The following is an 18,668-nucleotide window of genomic DNA, read 5'->3' as shown; positions in this document are numbered from 1 at the left end:
CAGCAGGAACTTCCCCAGACTGCCATGACTAGAATAATAATTTTCTTTTTCACAGTCGTTGGAAACCATTTAGAAATATTTGAGTCTGTATTTCTCAGGAGTCCGTAAATAGCCTTAACCCATCAGCGTTATACAAGCGTATAATTTACTGAGGGTACCAGATTCTCCTCTGTATAGACACTGACCCTGGTTCTTATGCAGCATATGATGACCCTAAGGTGGAAAGAAGCTTTTAAATGATGATAGGGTGACCTTAACACTCAATAACAAAACATTGTGCACAATGTTACCTTTTGTTTTCTATTAGCTGTTCTTTGTTTATTTACTTTAATTAGCTACCAAATCTAGCTATCTGTTTCTAGTGGCTTCCTGGTTAAACTCTCTTACATGAGCATTTAGGTCAAGCCAGCCTACCCTTAAGAGAGACAAGAAAAATTGTATCCCTCTGAATCTGTGTGGAGTGAATTTGAGAACTCCCTGAAGTCTTTCAAATGTGATTATTCATCTTCCTGCTCAGCACCTGAAGCTATTTTTAACATTGATATGCCAAAGTAGGTATCTACAAGCCTGTGTGATAAGTAAACATAGCAGACTGGGGAATGACGTAAGTCAGCAAAACCCCTGTCCCACTGCCTCTACAAAAGCACATATTAATGAAAATGCTGTGATTAGTGAGAAATGTCTGGTCAGCTTAACCATTAACACACACTGAACTATTCAACCTTCTTAATAAAGGCAAACTTGTGGGCAGTTCTTGCGGGATGACATTTTCCTTGGATGACATAATTCTACAATGATTTCATGAAAATACTGTGATGAAACATACAACGAGACAAGTATTCTGGCCTTTCCAGACACCTGTGAGTCAGCCTAGGCTGTTTTTTCTACCTCCAAATAGAGACAGTTACAGAGATAGTTTTCTGAAAGCTGTAGCAGTGACAGAGGCACTAATACAAAGAGTAATTAAAGGATGTTTGTGACATATTCTGGCTCTCTCAACCTTTCAATCAACCTGGCTTCCACTCCCCACCCCCAACTTATTCTCACGTCACAAGGTTTATTTATTGTATATCTCAATCATTTGTAACATTACGACATGCAAGCGTTAAGAACCTGATTAAACTGTTTCACTGGTTTTGGAATATTATTGTGCTGCCTGTGAGCTGGCAGCACCTCACTGACCAGGAGTGAAGGGGGGAGGAAAATCAGCATCAGGCAGAAAGCTCTTTAAAAAAAAAACGCAAACAGATTTCATGCTTCAGTCTCATGTCAAAAGCATACTGCAGCTTTGGTCATCCTTGTGTGTCTATCCCCAGTGGCAAAGGGACACACCTGCCTCATTACACTCCCGTTGAATTAGAGCAGGCCCTAGTCCTTCCCTGCTCCTTTTATCCTGTCACACTGCAGGGACAGCTGGCAGGTGGTGGAGACTCAGACCCTGTCTCCATTGGAGAACTCAATTGATCTGTTGCTTGATTGACTTGCACCATCCTTCACCACGACATACGCATTTGCTGACCTCCCTGGTAACAAAAGACAGTTTTGTCCAAAGCCGATGTCATTTCATCTTGTGGCTGGCGTGAAATGAAGTGGTAACACGGTTCATTCGGTAGAGCTACTTAAAACCACTGTAACGAAGGACATAAAGGAAATCCCTTCCTACTGCTCTGAGGCAAAACACTGAGTTTGAATGGACAACGAATAACACCTGTCCCTCCAGATGGGGTACCAGTGCCAGAAGAACATTTGCACTTTTCCTTCTCTGTGGATAATGAGAGCAGTTTGTTTTCAGACCTGTCTTTCCAGCAACTATTTCAAAAACTAAATCAACTTACAAACTACCAAAAGAAAGTAATGCTGAAGTGTACCTTTTTCATCAGGTAAGCAGTATGCATCTGTTAAACACAGACAAACTAATCTCACCCCAATATCTGTATAGGACCCAGGGTATTTATTCCATCATTGCTTGGCCAGTTCCTTAATATTTAATTACATTTATTTTGACTTGCCAGAGAATCATTAGATCAAGTTGACAGGGCAATCTCTTGTATGAAAACCTCATTTCAGAGAAAAAGCAGGTGAAAGTATGGCAAAGCAAACAGCAGTGGTAGTCGCAGCCATACTTGGCTGTTTCATCTGAGCCACAGAAAATAATTCTCTGTCCCTTACTCCAGTTCAGAATTAATGTGTCTCCTGTTGAAAGAAGCTAAGCAGATATTTCACTTATTAGGACACACAATTCAACTAAATTAGTTATTCAAGAGTTTGATTATCACCAAGGGACTACTGCTTCCCCATTATCTTGCTGCAATACTCTTTTGCTGTCCTTTCCATTCCACACAACAATCTTTTCCTTGTACATCCTAAAAAGTCCCTATATAGCCCCAAAGTTTTGTATTTATTCAATCCATTTTCACCGAGAGGATTTGAGATCTGAACTTAGGCTACTTACCTTCCAGCACAGAGCCCTAACTTTAGGGTTACAGACTGTTCTGGAGCAGTGAATCTTTGTACCCCTTTTCCTGTTGGAGCACTTTTATTCTGTGTATGCATTTGTGCAAGGACTAGAAGCCGTGTCTGTCCTCTCCCTGTGGATATATTGACTCATACTAGAGTATGAGCCACATCTACACATTCTCAATCTGTCTTTCTGGATTAATGACAATTTGAATGATTCCAGATGAGGTGGAACATCTTTGAGGAAAAAGCCTGGCATGGGACTTCAAGGATGTTTTACAGAGCAGGGCATAGGGTATCCCCTGAAAACTGTAAGTAAATGTGACCACAATCAGTTTAAACAGTCTCTACTGTAGACTGTTATTTCAAAATGCTGTTCTTCTAGGTTAAGAGACTGACCTGAAGATTTTGAAAGAAAGGAATCCAGCTCTGCAGGACAGTCCAAGGTGGTCACATCCAGGAAGAGTGCCTCCTTACAACCAATTTTGGCACGCTTCTTTCCTCAGTGTAGGTTTATGAAGGGTTAAAATACCAGAACAATGCATTTCTGCCAAGTGCAACAGCTGGCTCTACTGTGTCCGGTATAGGAGTTCCTGAATATGTCAGGATTATGAATCATAAGTGAAAGAGAGAATTAAAAGTTCTGCAGTGCAGTGTCTCCTTGCAAGCACTCCAGTGCAGTCCCATACTCCTGTTTCTGGGAAAGGATGTTCCCTTGACCTCAGTGGGATATTGTAATAAATCTCTGCGACAGACTGGTAACACCAGAGAGGCCAGGTTTTCTGCATAGGTTAGATCAGAAGTACCATATCAGGGACTAAACATAGGATGGAAACGAAAGGGACTTCCAGGGTGAGCAAAACCAATTGCACACCACCACATGGTATTTAGTTCAAAAGCATGCAGTCACACAGCCCCAAACACCAAAACCACAGAACAGCACCTCACACCACAAGGCTATAGCACCAAAGACCAAGAGCCACAAGTGCTAGAGCACCACAGGAAGCAAGCACAGGTGATCGAGTGCACTGTTAAGCTACCCATTCCCTACTGCAGTAAGAAACTTGCTAGATTAAGTGCCTGGATAATCCTAAGAAATAATCCAGTTCCATGACATAAAGAGGTAAGAAATAATTTTAACAATCCCTGTCACTAAGACTGGGGATGATGTCTTCCTGAACTTAAATTTTGGGGTCTGTCTAACCCTGAACCTAAATCCCTGTCACTAAGACTGGGGATGATGTGTTCCTGAACTTAAATTTTGGGATATGTCTAACCCTGAACCTGTGCTTCAAACATACCAGTGCAGCACCAGGGAGAGTTTTCAAAGCAAGCCACAGCATTCATGTACCCCACCCAGCTCTAGCTGTGTTCATGGTTGTGTCAAAAAAACCCATTGCTCTTTGAAAAGCCATAAATCATAACATGATTTGTTTTGAAGACAGCTAAATCTGGAAAAAGTACAGTTAACTGCTGAAGTTTAGTTGCCACACCTCAGTGTCAGATGTTATCGACGGAAAACAACCACAAGTTCCCTTTACAAAGAAGACTACAACCTGTTTACACTTTAACTTCATTATTTGAGAAGTTATGGTATTGCACCTTTATTCTGGTAGCAATCAAGCATGAAGAGCCGTGCAGAGTATAAGTGTAATCTTTCTTACCATGGTAAATATTAGCACTTAATTACTCTAAATTATCAGATTAATTTCTGATTCTGCTCCATAGGATTCTTCCTGATACAGGATCCCAGAAATAAATGGTTTTCTTACATTTTAGCATACCAATTGATGGTCTATCCCAAAGCCAGGATTTCAGATGAGGTCAGTATCCACCATTACACAACAGACAATCAAACATGACTAGTCATAAACAACAAGGAACACAGTTAAAGAACACTGGTATGTACAGATGCCTAGAAATTTTCTTAAATCGTAAATACAAGCTCACGATACAACTTCTGAGAAAAGAAAATTGATCCTTTACATCCCAGCTATACCTATAGTCAAAACAATACCTTTTCGCATACCTCACCACCTGAATTCCTTCTCCTGCTAGAGAGGCTAGAAGGGATTAAATACTCTTAACTGGTCAGTTAAGGACCAGGTGGAAGGAACCACACAAGTGAATGTGGCCGTATACTCATTCACCTGCAGCTGCTGCAAAATACCTGCAGAGGAAGCGAGGTAGAGAAGCAGTCAAACACAATTGTTCTCAGTTAGAAACACTAATGCACCGAGTAGAATTACACTTTGCATGCTTGAGCACACAAAAACAAGTCAGAGCTGCTCATTCTGCCTCATTAGAGGATTTCACTCCCTCCAAGCACACCAGAGGCCTCCTCCAGGCTTGCTGGAGTCACAGGAAGGATTCCCCTTGTTGTTGAAACAAGGGTAGGCCCCACTCTGTGCTCCTTGTACGTGTCTGACACACTGGAAGTCTCAGGACCTCTGTAGTGCCTAGGAACTTCAGCTCTTCTTTGCTAACAGTGAGAACTAAAGCAGTATGGTTTGGGCTCTTGGATGCCTAAAGCAAGCTAGAACATGTCACCCAGATAACTGTAGGCACCTTGTCATAGCTGGCTCCCACAGCATGAATTAAAACTGTGTAATTTTAGCCAGTTGCATAATTTTAGTTTCAAGTTCAGTGACTTTTGGGAAAGGAGGACCACATTGTGCATGCTTTAGGAGATTCTTTTAGGAATGCAGTTGAGGTCTGATGCTAGATGGATACAATACACTCACTCACTGTTCTTGAAGTAATCTAAAATGTGTTTTCTTCTTCACTGCAGTGTTTCCTTTCCATCATTTTACACTGTGCCTCTTTCTTTGTGAATCACACAGTAAATGTACAGAGAAGCACATGCCCCACTTTATGGCACTTGAGACAGTTAGGATGCTTCCTTAGCCTTATACACACGTACCTAGTCCCATTGAAATAAAGGGTCTGCTTCCTCTCCATCAAATGCTATTTGACAACAGCTGGGCAATTCTGCTGTCTTTTTTTACAGCAGAAGTTGGATAAATTATTGCACCCTCATTGCATTGCCACACAAGAGAAAGCTTTCCAACAGCAAATTATTGCAATATTAGAAACACCACCAAGTGAAAACCTCCTTTGCCAAAGCTCTCCCTTCAATCCCAGGTTCATTAAACCCATAGAGTGCTCACCGTCATATGCAGAGAGGTTTCTCTAACTACACAATCTGAAAGCAGTTTTCAAAATTAATACTTGCCTATGTTGAGTGTTTGTTGACATGAGCATTCAAAATAAAAGGGCAGGCCGACAGTGAACAGAACCCAACCTTTTTCTGATACCTCTGGAAAGGAAGCAGAGAGAGGGAACTGTATTTTTTTTTCTTTCAGAAAGGCGCACTTTATTAGCTTGTGTACAGTTGAATCATGATTGTCCTGGCATTTTTCCTTTAACATCCTTCTTCTTCAGCACGGAAATAAAATTTGCTTTCCCCTGTTTTTCCCAACTGAAGGCACCAAGCAAGCAGACTGTTCCTTCCTCCTGTTCATCATTCTGAAGACACCTGGAGAAGGCACCACACATACCTGCGGAAGCCCAACCTCCACAATCTTAGTAGGGTCTCAGTGCAAAAGCCCTCTTTTTCTGAGCTCTTAGCTTCAAAGGTGTTGTCCTTGTTATGAATATGGCTTCTCTCCCTTGGATCATGACTTGGGAAAACAATTATGATTTTTCTTTAACGTTCATGGAAAGTTAATGTATAGTCAATTGCTTTCCCACACAGCCGTAGAATGAAGTACGTTGTTTCCTGAAAGATGGCTTCTATTTCCATCTTCTCTTAAGTGGGCACGGTTCAGAAAGGATATTTTGCAGCCAAATTGAACAGTCTCTACTCAGCTAAAAATTTCCACTTCACAAAATTAATTCATTTAGGTTTTCAGTGAAGTGTATAAGGCTGAAGAGGCTAAATCCAGGACCCTGGTAATATTTATAGTAAGTAAATATGAAGTTAAAATAGTCAGGGAAAGATCTGTTGTACTGTTGTGCTATGCTACCTGACTGCTGGCTATAAACACATACAGAAAAAACATGGTGACGGTCTAAACAGTTACAAAATAAATAGCTCTTTTGCACTCAGAGCAGGAATTGAATTGGCACTTGGCTGCGCTGGCTAAGTACAGCAGCAGCAAGAATATAAAACTTCTGGTCTCCTTGTTTAGCTACCATGAACAAGCGAGGTTTCCTACCAGGCTTTCCAAGAAACAAAAATAAACATAAAACCTGCATGTAAGCATACACAAACAGTGTGTAACAATTGTGAAGCTGCACTCCCAAAAAGCACGGTACACTCACTACATTAAAACAGACAAAAACTTCCTGAAGATCATTTCCAGTGTGGATGCTGCTCATTGCAAGTACAGGCAACACAGTGGCTGACATAGCTGATGCACCTCATTTGCAAACTTTGTTTTCTGTGCCCTGTGTTGCTAGAACATAGTTCTATGGGTTAGAGGTAAAAAGGTCCTGTCAGTCAATCAACAATTTGTTCTTAAAGTCAATAAAAGTAATTCAAATTTTCTTCCATAGATTTAAAAGAAAAAGCTAGAACCAAACTTTTGTTCTAGTCCCAGGTTTGGTGCCTGAAAATAGGGCTTTCATTATTTCTTATGTAAGACTACATAACAAGCTATATAAAACACAAATACAATTTTTTTCTTTAGAGGAGTCTGCCTTTGTCTAATAGTGAGTCAGCATCATCTGACAGATCAATTTTCTGCAAGTGTAGGATGTGGATTTTGCATATCACGCTCTCCAAGGGCACCTGTTGGAAACTTAGGTCGCTACAGCATGGAATTTCACACCACACTGAATGGCCTCCCATTGCAGAGACCTACATCACAAAATCTCATCAATAAAAATGAGGCTGATACCAGATACCTCAAGTCTTCTGTCCTCCAGATCCGCCTTTCTAGAAAGGGGACAACAACATTCCTTAATACTTCCTTGTTTTTTTTCTGAAGCAGTTAATGTGTCTAGTATCCATAGGCTCATTCAGGTCAGGAGGGACCTCAGGAGGTGTTGAGTTCGACCTCCTGTTCAAAGGTGGGTCAGCTGTGAGGTCAGATGAGGTTGCTCAGAGCTTTATCTAGCCAAGTCTTGAAAAATCTCCCAGGATTTCCAGCTTCTCTGGGGACTACGTTCCAAAACTTAATTGTCCCAATGTTGAAAACGCTATTCCTTGTGACTAGTCTGAACCCCTGTTGTTTCAATTTATGTCCACTGTCCGTCATTCTTCTGCCATGCACCACTGTGAAGAGCCTGGCCCTGTCTTCTCCATAACCTCCCCATAGGTATGGGCAGGCTGCTGTTAAGTGCCCCCAAAGACATCTCTTCTCCCAGTCTAGCTTCCTCAGCCTCTCCTCCTCGGGGAGGTGCTCCAGCCCATGCCAAGGTGGGTCTTGTCCTGAACTTGTAGTTCATCAACATCTTTCTGATGTTGGGGACCCAGAACTGTACAGAGCATTCCAGACGCAATTTAACACATGCTGAGCAGAAGTAATCACTTTCCTTGACCTCTGGGTTGCACTCCTGCCAACGCAGCCCAGGATGCTGTCAACCTCTTTTATGGCCAGGGCCAGCTGCTGGCTCATGTTCAGCCTGCTGTCTGCCAAGACCCCCAGAGCCATTTGAGCAGAGCAGCTCCCCAGCCAGGCAGTCTCCAGCCTGTATTGTTACAAACTCACAGATATTTTGATATCAATTCTGTGGGGATGGCCAGGAGACCCTCCCCATGCCACACACAGCAGAAGCTCCCAGATCTCCAAAGACTGTCTCCAATAGTTAGTCAGGTTTAAGTTCATAAAGACATGAAGCTAAAATACTATTAATGCACTTTTTCCAGTATCTTTAAAAACATGTGTATGAATTCCTCTGTATTCTTGTATCTGGAAACGAGAACAGCTGCTGCAAAGTGTTCCTTTCCTCCGAGCATGGTTGTTTATAGTAACAAATACCAGGCTTTGATCAGCCGCTTATATTTACTAAATTGATTCCAACATCTTTGCCAGTGGGCTGTATGGATTCTCAGCATGAGATGCTCCTGCTCATTTGAAGTGGTTGAGATTGTTTTTTCAATAGAATTTTCCATTATGCTCTGTGCTATCTTTCTTCAAAGCATAATTTGTTCACTGGGCAGTACTCCTTGTCCAACACAATATGCAGAACTATTTTATATCTTGCTCAATACTTGTGCTTCACCTCCATTTATTCTCCTGTCTCAACCGAAGTTTCCTTTTACTGCTCTCTCGCACGTAACCCGATGTTTGCTAGCAGCTGTTATGGAGGGTTCTTTCTCCCTCACCTTCTCTCTCTTCAGTATTAAAAGTCTGGAAGCAGCCAAGACTTCTCAGGGAAGATACAATGCCTTTTTCCAAGGGCATTTGCCTCCTCCTCTCCCCTTTATTTTTTTCTGCTGAAAGTTGGGATGCTAAATGGTACAGACACAGTAATCCTGCATGCCCTACAAATCTTGCATGAGTGCCCCCCTGAGGAGATCACTACCATTACATGCTGTTTTTTAAACAGTTGTTTAAACCCCAGCAGCAGGGGCTGGACAAATTAGCACGTCTATGACAGAGGGGGAAGGAATCCACATCTCCAAGCCCCAATCTAATGCTTTGTTCATTAGACAGCTGTAGAAAATTGGTGTTTTTCCTCCTTCTTATGTCAGAGCCCAACCTTACCGACTGAGCTGCAGACTGGAAAAGAACAGGTAAAGATTTACTACAGCTAGTTCAGCAACACAACATGCAAGAATGAGTGGGGTCATGCATCTTACAGTACTACTCACTCACTGAAACATTACATTATTTCTCAAGGAAAAAACGAGCAATTTTGGCCTCTCTTGCTTTATTGTGTTACTTAACTGTATCACAAACTGCATCTCTATTAAATTGTCAGCATTCACTGAACTAGACACAGGCAAAGTACAGAAAAACCAAACATACCTACTAGGGAGCTTATACCTGTGGTTAAGGTTTAACTCTAAGTGCAATTTACTGTTTGATACTGACCCACACTTTAACGTAAGGTGGGCTAGCATATTCAAATAAACGGCAACTGAAAGAAAAAGCTTCTACAGTTAGGCAATATCAGGCTGCAGAAATACAGTACAAAAAAATAGAAAGATATGAAATTAAACGAACTGTATTGTTACTAAACATGTACACCATCTCCCACAGCAATAATTTCCAAGATACTGACCCACACTTTAACGTAAGGTGGGCTAGCATATTCAAATAAACGGCAACTGAAAGAAAAAGCTTCTACAGTTAGGCAATATCAGGCTGCAGAAATACAGCAATTTTCAAGTACAAAAAAAATAGAAAGATATGAAATTAATTGTATTTTTACTAAAGATGCACACCATCTCCCACAGCAAAAATTTCCAAGTTAACAAGTTTGAAGTGATGCACATGTTAACCTATACCAGGGAACCTATCATGAAGATCTAACCCCCTTTCCAGCAACATACAAATCTCAAATTAAGATATCTCAATTAAAAAAAAAAAAAGAAAAAAATCCACAAGCAAAGGCCAAACAGTTCACTCTAAGTTTTCTAAGTCCACGAGTTTAGAAAGCAAACAAACAACAACAAAAAAATCCACCCCACCCTCCAACCAACTTGAGATGCACTGGATGCAGTTTTTCTAAGAAAAAAAAAAACCCAAACAAAACCAAGGCCCCATGACTGACTTCCAATGAACGTATGACCCCTCAAACCTCCCCAGGACATGGGTATATTTACCTGGCTTAGTAAATTGCCACAGCCCAGTTATTCTTAATAAAGATCCTGTTACAGAATCAAGGCTGTGCTGTAGCCTGTTTACCTCCACGACTGTTTTTTCTTCTGTGGAACCTGGATAATATAAGAGCCTCCCAGTAACTGACTAAATTTGTGACTAGAGATAGGCAAGTTTAACAAAATAATATTAAATATTTAATTAAATACCAGTCTGATTAAATACTTCAGTTTTAGCATTTGCTACAGGTAGGAATAGCTTTGTGTTTCTTAATCCTCAAAATGGGCTGTATACAAGATGTATCCTGTGTATCATGTATATTATACTCTTGCTTTCACTGGTGCCGTCTAGTGATGCACTGCTGCATCTAATTCCTTAAGGATCAGCATGCTAAAGACATATCTGAATTGCTCTTATCTGTCTATACTCAACAGCAACACGTGTAACTTTCAAGTTAATGACAGCATATCCAATGGATAGAAGTAGTTAGCTTTGATGAGGAAATGAGCAGATATGTGGCAATAAACAGCAACCTACAGTGAGGCAAGGCTGCTAACTCACAAATACAGAAAATGACCAACAGTTCAAGTCCAAGCTCATGCACTGAACCCTACACTATCTGCTGTTTTTTTTCAAATGTAAGAAGAGATGCTGGTATTTCTAGAATCCTAAGATGAAGGGCAAAAATTTATTCAGTATGTGAAGATAGAAACAAAAAACTTTCAGAGCATGTTGGGGATGACAGGCCTCTTGCTGCTTATGATCACAGCATTCATTTGGTAGCTGCTGCTTACAGTGAAAAGCAACATTATGTAATAAGTTATTTTCTGTTTCCTCATTGCTAATTTTTTCCCAGCCATCCAATGCTTCCTCATTACTGTCTGCTTTAGAGAATAAAGAATAAGAATGCAGACATCAGCAGAAGCAGAGAAACAACACAAGCAAGTAAGAGTAAGCACCGGTGGCAATAATAGAGTCAAAGACTCATTTGTGAATTACAAAAAATAATAAATGCTAGTATGAGATACCTGCAGATATTTTTTCTTTAAAATGAGATGCCAATGGCAAGAACATTTACCCTGCAAACATTACAGTTTACTTATCCCTTTACTTGCTCTGTAAAGGGTGGTATACCAGCCAAGCAGTAACACAAATGTTTAACTACCATTTCCATTAATTAAAACAGATGGCCACCACTGTATTCACATCATTGTCTAGCACTGTCTCCATGGAACTCTGGCAAATTCAAGTGTGTCTCTGTTTGTGCCTTAAAAAAACTATACCAAAAATATAAAAGTTTGAAAGTAGGAGTGAGCAAGTTACACAAAGTTACATGTTTTCCTTCCAAATTCCCCTTAAGGACTAAGGCCTGTGTAATGAAGACAACAAATCAGACTGAAGTCAGACATATTTATGAACCAAAAAGAAAGCTCAGTTAATATTAAGTCAAGGAAACATACATCAATACACATAATTCTAGAACAGAACTACCAGTTCTACAGTAGAAGTGTTTCTCATACAAAACCTGCACTTTGAGCTTTGATAAAAGACACTGTTACAAATGATCAGAGCACTCAAGAGTCCTCCAAGAGCTGGGCTGGGTGTAACAGCCCCCCATGGACGCAGAGCTGTGTTTCCAACAGGACTTGCCACAGCGGGGTTTTGCAGGGACGCGCTGACCCCTGCCACTACGAGTCTGGAAGGGGTTGGCTGTGTGTCCCGCTTCGCGTCTTCAGCTGCGACTGGGCAATATCTGCCAGGGCACTCTGTATCTTTTCCAGCAGCATATCCCCACGATAAACTACCTCTTCTAGACGGGCAGCTGCTTCATGATTTTCTTCTTCTAATCGATACAGACTAGCAGCCTTTAAAACAAAAAAGATAAAAGAACCTTCAAATACAATATAAAATTGACTTTGCTACTAAAGGATGGTGATGGAACAGTTAGTGCTCCCTAGAAGAGACAAACATTCTCTCTTTAGCCCCTGAATCACATAAGTGCAACTTCAAAGCAATTTATTATAGGTTGCAGCCTAAAATATTGCATATCCACATGGAGTAAACACAAAAACCCCACCAGATGTTAGCTTCTTTCATGCTACGACTCTTGGCTCAGTACAGCTTTTCTTGACGAGGAGTATTTATCCCCTTCCCCACTCCCTTACTGAAAGGTGCCCAGCAAGATGCAAGCATAACATATTTAAACCTTTCCATTAAATAGCATATTTCAGATGAAAATGTATTCTTTAAGATTATTTTTTAAATATTTTGTTTCAGAACCAAATGCTTTTCAGTTAGACAAGATTTACTGAAATAAAACATTTTAATTTCAAAATATTTTAATATTTTAAAATATTTAACAAATTTAAAACTACTAAAACTTTTTCAAACTTGATAATGGAAAAGACAAGACAAAATAGTTTCAAATGGATATTTTTTAAAGTAGTTATCCACTTTTATATACAGGTCCTTAATAAGACATACTTAACTACTGGCAAATTTTATCCACATATTAATCTTCTGTTCTGCAACAGTGATGTCTTTAGTGAAGGTTAATATATGCATGAAGGACTTGATAGCCCTCAGAGGAAGGGTCATAGAAGGAAGACAGAAAAAGAACAATTTGAAATTTAGAATCCAGCTCAATTACTTCAGTCTCCGTTGATAAACAGTTGACTGCAGATAAGCTGCAGATTTGAGCAGAATATATACTACCAACTTCACCACAAGGGAACTCAAAAGGGATGGGTAAATTTTGTTGAGCATTAGCGTAGCAGCCCCCTTTATCATTTAAGACAAGCCTCAGATTTGAAACACATACAAAGACAACTTCAGTATATTAAAAAAAAATTAGCCTAAGTACATCTTCTTGTGGTATAGGCCCACCCAGCAACTAAGCACCACACAGCTGCTCATTCACTCCTCCCTGTGGTGGGAGGAGAAAATATAGCAAAAGGCTTGTGGGACAAGACAAGGACAGGAAGAGAGCACTCACCAATTACAGTCATGGGCAAAACAGACTTGACTTGGGAGTAAAAATCAATTTAATTTGTTGTCAATGAAATCACAGCAGGATAATGAGTAATACAACCAAATCTTAAAAACACGTTCCCCCAACCACTCCCTTCTTCCCAGGCTCAACTTTACTTCCAATTTCTCTACCTCCTCCCCCTCCAGCAGCACAGGAAGACAGGGAACAGGGGTTGTGGTCAGTTCATCACACATCTCTGCTGCTCCTTCTTCAGGAGGAAGACTCCTTATACTCTTCCCCTACTCCAGCGTGGGATCCCTCCCATGGAGACAGTCCTCCACAAACTTCTCCGATGTGAGTCCTTCCCCAGGGGCTGCAGTTCTTCACAAACTTCTCCAGCGTGGGTCCCTTCCGCTCGGTGCAGTCCTTCAGGAAGGGACTGCTCCAGTGCAGGCTTCTCACGAAGTCACAGTCTCCTTTGGGCACACATCTGCTCTGGCACGGGGTCCCCAATGGGCTGCAGGTGGAGATCTGCTCCATCACTGACCTCCATGAGCAGCAGGGGCACAGCTGCTGTCTTCACCATGGGCTGCAGGGGAACCTCTGCTCCGGCATCTCCTTCCCCTCCTTTCTTCACTGACCTTGGTGTCTGCATTGTTGTTTGTCTCACATCCCACTCCTCTCTCTGCTGTATGTTCACTGAAATTTTTTGCCTCCTCTTAAATAACATATTTATCACAGAGGTGCTGATTGGCTCGGCCTTTGCCAACAGCAGGTCTGACTTGGAGCCAGGGAAGCTTCCAGCAGCTTCTCACAGGAGCCATCCCTGTAGCCTCTCCCCCTCCTATCAAAACCCCACCACACAAACCCAATACGCGCCTCTACTGGCCAAGTATCTACCACTTCTCAACAAGACCTATACTGTGTATTTTAAAGTATTTCAAGCACCTTCAACACAGTCTTTTTAAAGAATGTCAGAAAATTTATCTTTAATATTGCACCAAATTAAACAATGGCAAAGTTAACTTATCTCAAAACCACAGCAAACAGGAAAGATCAGAAATTCTTGTGAAATGAGATTCTACATTAACAGAACAAGTTCAAGTATCACCTCAAAGGACAGCATGCCCCTACTGAATAACCAGCTCTTCTTTCTGGAGCACCCTGCTTTCCCTGCATCAGCTGTCACTATGATCAGACCCTGCTCAGTCATGGAAGAAGCCTGTAATTTGTCTGCAGCAGGAAAGCTGTCTTCAGCTATTAAATACGCAGTTACAGGAAATTATGTTGGTGTTAACAGGCCCAATTAGGATGTTCAGCAATTATTGTGACTACCAACATCTCCAAATTTAACCTCCTCTGTTTAAAACCAAGTGTGATGTCACTGTGGGCACCTCTACTATCAGTCTTTTGTAAAATGCCTTTGAATAGTCACAGGGGATCAACCCATGTGTAAAACCCTCAGGTGATCTTAAAGCAGTTCCAGGGTTCTGAGAGAAACAGCGCTCTGTATCCTGGATATATTCTAAAAAGAAAATACTCTATGTAAATCTCTAAGTTAGAGAAAGAAAGAAAGAAAGAAAGAAAATATGCTGTTGATAGGCAAGATCTATAGAAAGAACAGCAAAAAAATAGAGCAGTGTTCTTTGAATTGTGGATCAAAGCAATTTTTGGAAATTAGAAACAGTTGATCATTGTGAAAGGGTTCACAGGCTGTTTCCAGCAGTTCAGCTCCTGTAAGGCAGGGAATGGAGGCTGTGATACTGGCTGCACCTGCTAACAGCTGCTTGGTCAGGAGCTGCTGGCTGTTCCCAAGCTCTTCCTAGAGTACCTCTGGTCTAAAGAGAGAAGGAGCAAGAAACCAAAGCACCAAGTTTGTCTAGCTGGTCCAAAGGAGGACACCCGATTACTGAAAAGTGAAAGAACTGTTTTGTGACAGAGCTGGAGAACTTAAAGGATTCCTTGCAAACCCTTTAAAAACCAGAAACATTGTGGAAGGACAAAAGACAGAAGTGAAGTGTTGGCTCTGCAAGTACAAAATGAAATGCACTCCTATGAGCAAGATAACAGGAAAGATTAACCAAGAGGAAAAAGAAAAAAACAAAACAACAAAAACCTCACAATGAATCAGTACTGTTGCATCTATTGTATTAATACTTGAACAGCTGGGGGAAAAAAGCAAGCAGCAGTTTCCAGTATTGTGCTGTTATGATAAAAGCACTTTTTTTAAAGAAAAACATTATAACAGAAAAATAAGTTTAAAATATTCTGTGTATTTTACTTAGAACTAGATGGAAGTTCAGTATTTTCATTAAGCCTATAAAGTACTTGCAGGCTACCCTCATGGAAAAAAAACAGGCTTATATTAAAATATTTTTTTGTGATTATAGAGCCTAGAGAGAAAAAAAGCGTTTAGAAAACCAGAAAAAACTTTGCCTTCAGTTATGTTTTGATATTTTAATTAAGAAGACTCTTACCTGCAAAGCTGCCGTCGATTCTTCACTAGGCAGGGAATCTATTAGAACATCAATATCTTTTGCAGTTCGTGCAATCAATGCGGCGAACAGCTGGGCATACTCTTTAAAAGAGAAAAGTCAGCCCACTCAGTACATTATTAGAAATAAGCACAATTCTGCACGTACAGCACAGAAAATTCTACAGTCTTGAAGTATGCAGGTGTTAAAAATTCTCCTACATGAAGAAAACAACAGTATCACAACCGATGATAATGCAATCATATCAGAAGATGAAGGTAGCTTGATTCCAATCCTAGATTAAACAAGGTAATGAGTTATACAAAGAGCTGAGCTTTGAACAAATGAGAAAATACCTAGAACTTCATCATGGTGAGCCAGTTAAGAAATTACTAATACCAGCATTAAGTGTCCTAGTCACTATGTTACGTATTGAGAAGCAGCTAGAAACTCATTTAACTTTTCAATCCTTGCCTTGAAATCTGCCACCAGACGTTAGAAACTATGTAAAGACAGTGATTCCAAAATATTTCTTAATTCTATTTTAATTTTTAAAAATTCCTACTCAGACATAGAAAAAAGTTAAATTGCCCATGAGAAATGGGAAAGAATTGGAAGTTTATAACAGACCTTAATTTAGCTGCTATATCATTGAAAGATCTTCATGGACTTTTACTAAGAGGCATCATAAACCAAGACTTTTCCATATGGAATCGCATCCATTCAATTTTAATTAAGGTCATTACTACCACTGCAATATTGAAACAACCCTTTTCAATTTAAGATCTTACTTATTTATGTTGATTGGTTCATGAAAGATTTGTGCAAGCAAGAGAGGAGGTACTTTCTAATGGCAAAAATCTACAGAAGAGATTGACATTCTCAAAGGTACACTTGATTTTAACTTAAAAAAAAACCCAAACAAACCCAACATATCCGTTTAAGGCTTACTCAGGGTGATCACAGAATTCACCTGTAAAGCGGTCTTAAGGCCTTCTTATTAAGGCTTTAAATATCTAAAGACACAACTGGTAGTTTTGTTTCGCCTCATCAGCATTGCTAATTTGGCTGCATGTGTCCTGTTTTCAGCTGGGACAGAGTTAACTTTCTTCACAGCAGTTAGTGTGAGGCTATGTTTTGGATTTGTGCTGAGCAGAAGGCTGATAACATACTGATGTTTAGAGTTGCTGCCAGGACAGTCAAGGACTTTTCAGCTTCTCTGCTGTTCCAGTGTCCACAGGTGCAGGAGAAGCTGGGAGGGAGCACAGCCCCAATTACCAGCCTAGGATTCAACCTCAGGTTTAGGATGGAGACCCAACCTGGCCAATAGTCTATTCCAGATCATGCATGTTATGCCCAGTATATAGATGAGGATCTGTCCAGATGTTCTCTCTCTTACTCTGGGTTGTTTCCCTCTAGGTCATCCCTCTCTCAGGCTCATCTTGGTCTCTCAGACACTCAGGCTCTTATCTCCATTCCAGGATTGCAGTTTCAGGACTCTCCCTGCTCCAAGATTATTAGCCAGGAACAGGCTGAGCCTTGGTCACTGGGTGGTGAGCAGTATCGCTGTGTATCACTCATTTGTATATTTGTATATATGACTGTTATTATAACCATTATTTAAAAATTACTGTAGTCTAGTTATTAAATTGTTCTTATCTCAACCCACGAGTCTCTTTTCCCTTTACCCCTTCAAATCTCTCCCCCATCCGTGGGAGGGGGAGCGAGTGGTGTTGTGTAAAACCACAACAGTATGATTTTATTGAAGTCACTATACTCAGAATTTTAGGAAAAGACAAATCAAAAGAGAAGCCAGTCATGACCTACCATTTTAAGACCTTAACAAAACCTCTAGCTCCTGGCACCACACTGATTCCAGCACCTGAGACCGCAGCAGGTAGGATAAGGATGCAAACAAGCCTTTCAGCTAGCTCTGCCAACTAATTCCAGTATCAGAGGGCAAACCAACATTGACCAATGAAGAACTAGTATTAAACTGTCCTAGAAAGTGCATCACTGTGCTCCAAATCAGCCTCCCCGATATCCTAACAGACAAACCTAATCTGATACAAGATATACATAAAATTTTCTCAGGGCGGGGAGTGGGAGGGGGGAAAGATTCAGGATCAGAATAACATGGTTATTTAAATACAAACTTGAAATTCTCAAGTCAGAGAGAACTTTTAGTTTTCTTCCTAGTTTCAGTTATCTGAGTTTCTTTTTTCTAAAAAACAAAACAAAACCAAACCCAAAAACAGACAACAAGAAAACCACAAATGCCCATAGGGAGATAAGCAGATGACAGATGGAGAAACACAAATAATTTTTCAAGTTTATGACATGGAGAATTTTAAACTCATACATTATTTCATAAAACTGACACTAATTCTTTCTAAAAAGACTTCTTCGAAGTAATAGACAACTCACTAACAACCTCTTGCAGCACTCCTATTGAAATGTAGAGCTACTGTATCTGTGCAAAGAAACCAGCACAAGAAATATATTGCAATACTTACTTATTCCTTAAAATAACATTTCCACTATCACAATCTTATGAAGCAAGTGCAGCTGACATCAGTTTATGACTTAACTTCAATCACTTCTCCAGTTACTGGTGGAATTGTTTGTTGAGCATGAAACAGAGTACAGATTTTGAATTACAGCGTACTATATCTGAACATGTTCCCATTGAGTTAGCAGACGCAGAAAGACTTGCCTTCTGTTGGATTAGCAGGCTGATCCTTGTTTATTGCTGTCTGAATGTTGCTGAAAGAGGCTGGGGGGCCACACTGCTGCAACACTCCAATGGCATTACAGAATTGGTCTGCGAGCTGCAAGCAGTAAAGAGACCGTTAATTTTTTTCACCACAAGAACTATTTCAATTCGATGTTACATCCCAGCGGACCCCACACAGCAGCCCACCCCGGCGTTAGGTAGGAGCCCACCCCCACAGCCCGTGACGGCTGAAGGCGATGCCCCCTACCTGGGGG

The 18,668-nt window shown here is 40.6% G+C and overlaps 1 protein-coding gene across 1 annotated transcript; it reads right to left on the bottom strand.

Annotated features, from left to right (window-relative positions):
* Positions 1–11,920: 11,920 nt before the first annotated feature.
* On the bottom strand, positions 11,921–18,508 carry MED21 (mediator complex subunit 21; the record flags this gene model as incomplete). Its single annotated transcript, XM_010072378.1, has 3 exons — positions 11,921–12,097; positions 15,681–15,781; positions 18,394–18,508. Coding segments are annotated over 3 exons (393 nt in total), but the record flags the coding sequence as incomplete, so codon positions are not given.
* Positions 18,509–18,668: the final 160 nt, after the last annotated feature.

This window comes from Pterocles gutturalis, unplaced genomic scaffold, assembly GCF_000699245.1.
Source record: "Pterocles gutturalis isolate BGI_N339 unplaced genomic scaffold, ASM69924v1 scaffold6797, whole genome shotgun sequence".
Classification (NCBI taxonomy): Eukaryota; Metazoa; Chordata; class Aves; order Pterocliformes; family Pteroclidae; genus Pterocles; species Pterocles gutturalis.
This window is presented reverse-complemented; position numbering and strand designations above follow the sequence as displayed.